This window comes from Podarcis muralis, chromosome 13 (genome assembly GCF_964188315.1).
Source record: "Podarcis muralis chromosome 13, rPodMur119.hap1.1, whole genome shotgun sequence".
NCBI lineage: Eukaryota > Metazoa > Chordata > Lepidosauria > Squamata > Lacertidae > Podarcis > Podarcis muralis.
In genome coordinates, this window is record NC_135667.1 from 828,064 (window position 1) to 835,141 (window position 7,078).

The 7,078-nt window shown below is 51.1% G+C and overlaps 1 protein-coding gene across 1 annotated transcript in view; it reads left to right on the forward strand.

The window, feature by feature from the left end:
* LOC114583636 (uncharacterized) overlaps positions 1-4,450 on the forward strand; it is a 26,775-nt gene extending 22,325 nt beyond the window's left edge. Inside the window, exons 13-17 of the mRNA XM_077916711.1 lie at positions 36-213; positions 574-747; positions 910-1,031; positions 1,704-1,801; positions 2,413-4,450. Coding sequence (XP_077772837.1) covers positions 36-213; positions 574-747; positions 910-1,031; positions 1,704-1,801; positions 2,413-2,448 — 608 coding nt within the window. The 3' untranslated portion in view covers positions 2,449-4,450. The remainder of the gene's footprint in view (positions 1-35; positions 214-573; positions 748-909; positions 1,032-1,703; positions 1,802-2,412) is intronic.
* Positions 4,451-7,078: the final 2,628 nt, after the last annotated feature.

A 7,078-nucleotide genomic window follows, 5' to 3' on the forward strand; every position in this document is an offset into this window, starting at 1 on the left:
AGGGCCCCCAATGAGTCCTTCCTTTCCCTTTCCAGATCTGTCAGCTGAATGCAAGAACACCTCCGTGGTGGCAAAAAACATCCAGCAATTTTACGTGGCACGAAACATCAGTGGCAACCTTCAGTGTGTCTCTAACTGCAGCGTTTGGCACCCCAACCCCTTCAGCTGTGTGAACGGAAACTGCTATGTCACCCCTGAGGGGCCCAGTTGCTAGTGAGTAGCATGCCAGGGGGTGAAGTGGGTGGTGGGAAAGGATCTGGGCCTGTGGCACAGGGGGGCAAAATCATGCCCATAGGCTGTTCCTACCAGCTGTGCTAGTAGGAACCATTTAAATGTCGTTTTTAAGAAAACAGTGTCATTCATGTGCATGTTGTCTTTTGCTGCAATTCCCCGTGGGCACCAGTCACCACTGCTCCTGCCTTGGATTAGGGCCCTGGATGCCACTCAGCCCCCCCCCCCCCGAATTGCAGCATCAGAAACACCCCCAGCTCCCCACCCCGTAAAGAACCCAGGCATCCTGGGCCCCATTTCCTGCCTCCTTGCCGGTTTCTGACGCTGCCTTTCCTCCCACAGCTGTGAGCAGTCGGGTTCCTACTGGTTCGTGGGCCGGCGCTGTGAGCAGGGCATCAGCAAGGTGGGGGTGGCCGTGGGGGTGGCCCTGGGCCTGGCGGTGCTGCTGCTGATCATCCTGGTCTTGGTCGTGCTTCTCTGCTGGAGGCGCTGTTGCCCGAGGGAGAAAGGACACAGGTAGGAGGAGGGCTGGGCACTCAAACTCTTGTCAGCTCGGTCAGCTCCGCCTCCCGGTCAGTCTCTGCTGTTTTAACTGGCGCTGACTCTGGAAGCTGTCCTTGAAATGGGCTGAGGGAGAGGCCTTTGCCCTGATGGCCTCTGTTGGTCTCCCACTTCCAGGCTGACGCACTTGCCTCCCGATGAAGAGAGGTGGTACGAAAATGAGCCCGAGTGGGTGGCCCACCCTGAAGGCCTCGATCCAAGTGCCCCAGCAATGGAAAGCAGCAGCGCTGCAGCAGGTGGTATGTGGCAGAAGGCCTAGGTCGGGAAGGGGAGGTCTTGGTGGTGGTGTTAAGCCCCAGTGTCCATGGCAGCTGCCAGACTCCATCCCATAGGATGCTCCTCACCTTGCCCTGGAAGGAAGCACCACGTTAATTGGATTACAGGTGGTCTGGGGTTGCAGAAGGGGTTCAAGTTGCACAGAAACATTCCACCCCACATGCAGAAATAAGGAAATAAGAAAGGGAAGAGCAAGAGGGGAGGTCAAACACAGCCACGTCCCCAAACTGCAATCAGGCGGAAGGGCTTTCCATGCCCTGCCACCCCACCCTGCCCTGATCCAGGAGAAGGAGGGGGGAAATAGAAATAAATAAATGAGATGTGGGGGTTCTTATGTACTCTGTGCTCTGAGAGGGAGCGCTAGGCACCTGAGGGGGAGGATGAGCATCAGCCCTGATTATGGGCTGCATTATCACACCAGGGAAGACCACTTTGTTTGCCAGAGCTTAGAAGATGCATTTTGTAAAAATAAAGCAGGTTCTAGCTGGCTCTGTGGATCCCTCCCTTCTTGGAAGACATCTGGGTGGGCAAGTGGAGAGGCTGGACGGGGGCAAGAGGAAGCCCTTTTGAAAGAGGGCACCAAATCTTTAAAAATGCCTGACATGCTCCCTCCCCCTCCTTCGCCCTTTGCACAGAAGACCCTTACAGCAGCATGAGCAGCGAGCAAGACAGCTCCACCGCAGACCAGGGCTCCTTCCAGCCCCGCCTGGACAAAGTGGACACCTCCCTGCCGGTACAAGGAAAGAGGGTGTTTGGGGTGGGGTGCAAGAAAGCTAGGCCAGAACAACCTGGCCGCTGCAAGGCCTGTTCCAAGCAAGGACGCATAACAAGATTGTGTGCCTTTCAGATTAGGGGGAGAAGCAACAGGCAGGGGGTTCCGGCAGGCACAGGATAGGTTTCTAGGTGGCGTGGGGAAATGGAGTGCGAGAGGTATGCATCTCGAGGGTCATTCCACAAAACGAAAAGGCGGGAGGTTCAGAATAGAAGACAGGAAGTCTGCCTTCACAGTGGTGGCAAAATCAGTGTATGGAACTCCCTGCCACAAGAGGTGGTGGAGGCCGCTGGCTTAGAGGCACAGGTGGGTTAGCCAAATTCCTGGCACTGCAAATATCTCTCACTACTTTGGGTAGTGAAATGTGGCCTCCAGGGTCAGAAGCAGTCTACCGTTGGATGCCAGCTGCTCAGGGCTTTTCCTCTGGGCATCTGGCTGGAATCCGGATGCTGCTGCAGGTGGACTTAGCTCTGATCCAGAGCAGGGCTGTTCCCAAAAAGTCCTTGTCGTTTGCACTGACCCTGCCTCACTCTTCTGCTTTCTCCTTCTCTCCCTGCGTACTGCGGCTGCAGAGACGGATCGCTCGGCCCCAGTTGAAGCGGCCATGAAGAAGCCTGGAAACAGGGCCACAGGAAGGACGCTGGGTCTGGCCGCACGCTGGATTTGCACAAGATGTGTCCCCAGGGGCCCAGATCCAGGAAGAGGCAGTGGAGCTGCAGTGACTTGCAGGGGGGCTGCAGTGCTGCCTTCTTCTTGCTTACTCTTGCACTTTAGGACTGGGGTGCTGCCGCCCCCTTGAACACCAGCGCCTCCCCTTGGTGATGCTGGAAGGAGGACGTGGAGGAGGAACAGGGCCCAATGGGGGTATTTGGGCTCTTACCCCCGAGGACTCGCGTTGCCCATAGAGGCTGAAATTGCAGGAGCACATCCCTCAGCGAGGAGCCTTTGACCACTGCCTGGATGCCAAGGCCATCTGGTGCAAGAGGAGGCTGCCTTGCAAGGGTCTCACGTCGTCTCTGCAGGTCGGGGACCACGGCTAGCACTTTTGGAGAAATCGCTTTCTCCCTTTCCGCACCAGCCCACAATCTAATCTCCAGCTCAGTCGGTAGAGCATGAGACTCTTAATCTCGGGGCCCCACGTTGGGCGAAAGATTCCTGCATTGCAGAGGGTTCGACTAGATGACCCTCGTTGTCCCATCCAACTCTGTGGTTCTGTTTGCCCCTCTCTACAGACTGGCTGTGCTCCCCCCTTCCAGGTCAGTCCCAGGTACACCTGTAGCAACACTGATTCCCCACAATGCCGTGCATCTGAACCCACAGCAATGCACCCTGGGGCAAGCAACAGGAAACTGCCCCCCGTTTTTCCTTCCCCTGGGTTGCTCTGGCCCCACAGCCATGGTCTGCCCACGGGGAACTCTTTGGTCACTCGCATCCCCCTCCTCCCATCCAGCCTTTTACTTGATCAGATTTTCAGTGCAATATGGAAGGAAGCACAGCAACCGGTCAGTTGCCAGAGAAATGATATAGGAAGATGATGATGATGGATGACGCAGTGGTCAACATGGTGAACAATTCGTTGGGGTGGGAGAGAGAAAATAAAGCAACTGAGGAAAGCGCCCTTCTCCTTCTTTTGTGGTGTCAATCAATGGGGCTTGGGGGGAAAAGGATAGCGGGGGGAAGAGTTGTTCCCCCTGGACAATGGTCTCCCTCCACCCCACATAAGAAGGGCCTGCTGGATCAACTCCCTTCTCTTGTGGGGGCCCAATTAGTGCCATTGCATTCCGTTAAGAGTTTGGGTGTAATCCTTGACGCCTCCCTTTCCATGCAGGTGCAGGTTACAGCAACAGCCAAGGCAACATTTTTCCACCTTCGCCGCATCAAGCAGTTGGCTCCTTCCCTTTCCCGCCCCAACCTGGTCACAGTGTTCCATGCGATGGTCATCTCCAGGCTTGACTACTGTAATTCGCTCTACGCAGGGCTGCCCTTGAAGCTGTCCCAGAAACTCCAGCGGGTGCAGAATGTTGCAGCGAGGCTCCTCACGGGGTCTCTGCAATGGGAGCATATTCACCCAGTGCTTTTCAAGCTGCACTGGCTCCCGGTGGAGTACAGGGTCAGGTTCAAGGTGCTGGTTTTGACCTTTAAAGCCCTTCACGGCCTAGGACCCTCGTACCTACGGGACCGCCTCTCCTGATCTGCCCCACGGAGAGCCTCAAGGTCCATAAATAGCAACACCCTAGTGGTCCCGGGCCCTAAGGAAGTTAGATTGGCTTCAACCAGAGCCAGGGCCTTTTCAACACTGGCTCCGGCCTGGTGGAACGCTCTGCCTCATGAGACCAGGGCCCTGCAGGATCTGATTTCTTTCCGCAGGGCCTGGAAGACAGAGTTGTTCCGCCTGGCCTTTGGCTTGGAATCAACTTGATTCCCTCCCGCCCCCCTTTCTTTTTTCCTTTCTCCTCCTGTGATGAGGCTGCATTTTAATGTTTTAATGTTGTATTTTAATCTTGTTTTTAAAGTTGTATTTCAATCAATTTGTTTTATTATTGGTTGTTAGCTGCCCTGAGCCCGGTCTTGGCTGGGGAGGGCGGGGTATAAATAAAATGTATTTATTATGATTGGATTGGGGCAAAGGGGGGCCCATCCAGCCCAGCCTCCTGCCCCCAAAGTGGCCAAATACCCCAAATAACTGAGCAATCTAGATAGACTGCCCCTGGACCTGGAGGTTCCATCAGAACACAAGAAGGACCAAAGGGGGCCCATCTAGGCCAGCAACCTCTTCTCACAGTGGCCGACAGGATGCCTCTCTTGGGAAACCCTCAGGCAGGATCCGAGCAAAATATTTCGTAATATTTTACGAAATGAAATATATTAGAGTGGACTACCAGAAAGCTCACAGGTGGGGGTGGGGGGCTGCCGTTCCTCTCAGTTGGGCAAGGCGTCCTCCATCCTATTAAAAATGGGAGGAACGCCCTCCCATTAGATGTCAAAGAGATAAATAATTACCTGATATTCAGAAGACATCTTAAGGCAGCCTTGTTCAGGGAAGTTTTTAATATGTAACGCTGTACTGTTTTTAACACTGATTGGGAGCCGCCCAGAGTGGCTGGGGAAACTCAGCCAGATGGGCGGGGTATAAATAATAAATTATTATTATTATTATTATTATTATTATTATTATTATTATTATTATTATTATCTTCAGAACTTTCCAGGGGAGCTCTCTGCCAAAGAACAAAATGAATAAACTTTTATTATACTGTACATTTAAAGCTACATCTATTTAACAGCAAACTGCCAAGATGTAGGCAGGAAAAAGCAGGTCGCCTCTCCCCACGCCTACAAGCCACAGCCCAGTAACACATCTGGATGGCCACCTGTCATGGCTGCTTTATCTGAGATTCCTGCCTTGCAAGGGGTTGGGCTGGATGACCCTGGGGGGTCCCTTCCAACTCTGGTTACATGAGATTGTACAGAAAATTAAACTCTACTGAGCATATTTCAGGGGTTCCTTGGGCCAAGGAACTGGGAAACTGAGGGAACAGAGAGGCAAATGGGATGTTTTCCAAGCTGAGGGAAACCAGAAAAAGCTCCTGATCTTTCTGTCTGAGTCCGGAGGGGAACCCCAAGGCATCCTCTGGCCAGGGACCCCCTAAAACTCCTCATGGGCGCCTGAGGGAATTAGTGTACTTTTCTGTGTATAAGACTAGGTTTTTTTTACTTTAAAATAAGGTTACAAATCTGGGGGCGTCTTATACATGGATAGTGCATATGCCCATTTTCTAAATTTGGGGTCCCCCAAAGTAGGGGGCGTCTTATACACGGAAAAATCCAGTACATGAATTAACGGGTTTCAAACTGTGGCTGTTTAGGAGGCCTCCGGATATGAGGGCCTGGCCTTCTTTTCCCCAAACTGCCACACACACACACACACACACCTCACAATCAAGAGCATATAAATGTCATGAAGTAAATAAGTTGCCCCTGAGGAGAAGAAAGAACCTTTTGAATCCCCATTACGGAAAGAACATCCTCCTGAGGGAGCAAGGGATGGTCCCCTCCATTGCCTGAGGAGAGAGGGGGAGGGGCGGCTCTCCTGGCACTTTCTGAGGGGAAGAAAAAGGCGGGAAAAGGCCTCAGGCGGAGGGAGGAGGGAGGAGGGAGGAGGGAGGCCGGCTGCTCCTTGGCCTCTGCTCCGTCTTCTGAGGAGAAGAAGGGTCCCCTTTCGGAGGAAAGAGTCTCATTTCTGGGGAGGAAAAGCATCTCCTCAGGAACAACCCCTTCATTTTATTCATTTATAACTATACGCTGCTTGACTGCAAAAAAAACCCCAAGATCCTTCAAAGCAGTTTACCAAGGAGAACACAAGTGTTCTTCGGAACATACAAAAGTTGAAATGGTGAAATAGATTAAGATTTCCTCAGCTTCCGGTCATGGCGCTCCTTAGGTTTACTCTTACTCAATTGTTTTGAGGACGGGGTATAATAATGTACAAAAGTCATAGCATAAATTGGTAATTGTACGCGGAGAAAGGATGAGTGGATTTCGAAACCAAAGTTGGAAAAGTTACAGATGGGTAGCCGTGTTGGTCTGCCATAGTCAAAACAAAAAAAATTCCTTCCAGTAGCACCTTAAAGACCAACTAAGTTAGTTCTTGGTATGAGCTTTCGTGTGCATGCACACTTCTTCAGATAAGAAGAAGTATCTGAAGAAGTGTGCATGCACACGAAAGCTCATACCAAGAACTAACTTAGTTGGTCTTTAAGGTGCTACTGGAAGGAATTTTTTTTGGTTTGAAAGTTGGAAAAGTTATTGTACTGAGAGCAGCAAAGAAGGAAGGAAAATAGAGGGAACGTCTGAGGGGTGGGAAGTCAGCTATTAAATCAGTAAATAATAATAATAATAATAATAATAATAATAATAATAATAATAATAATAATAATAATTTGTACCCCACCCACCTGACTGGGTTGCCCCAACCACTCCAGCATATATAAAAGCATAGTAAAACACTGAACCTTAAAAAGCTTCCCTATACAGGGCTGCCTTCAGACGTTTCCTAAATGTTATATAATTGCTCATCTCCTTAACATCTGATGGAAGGGAAGGGCGCCACTACCGAGAAGGCCCTCTGCCAATCCATTTGTATTCATTTGGTGAAAAATGGTTACAAATAATGGGAAATCAATTTTTAAAAATTGGCCAAAAAGAACTTAAGGGGAGGGGAATGGTAATTTTTAAAAA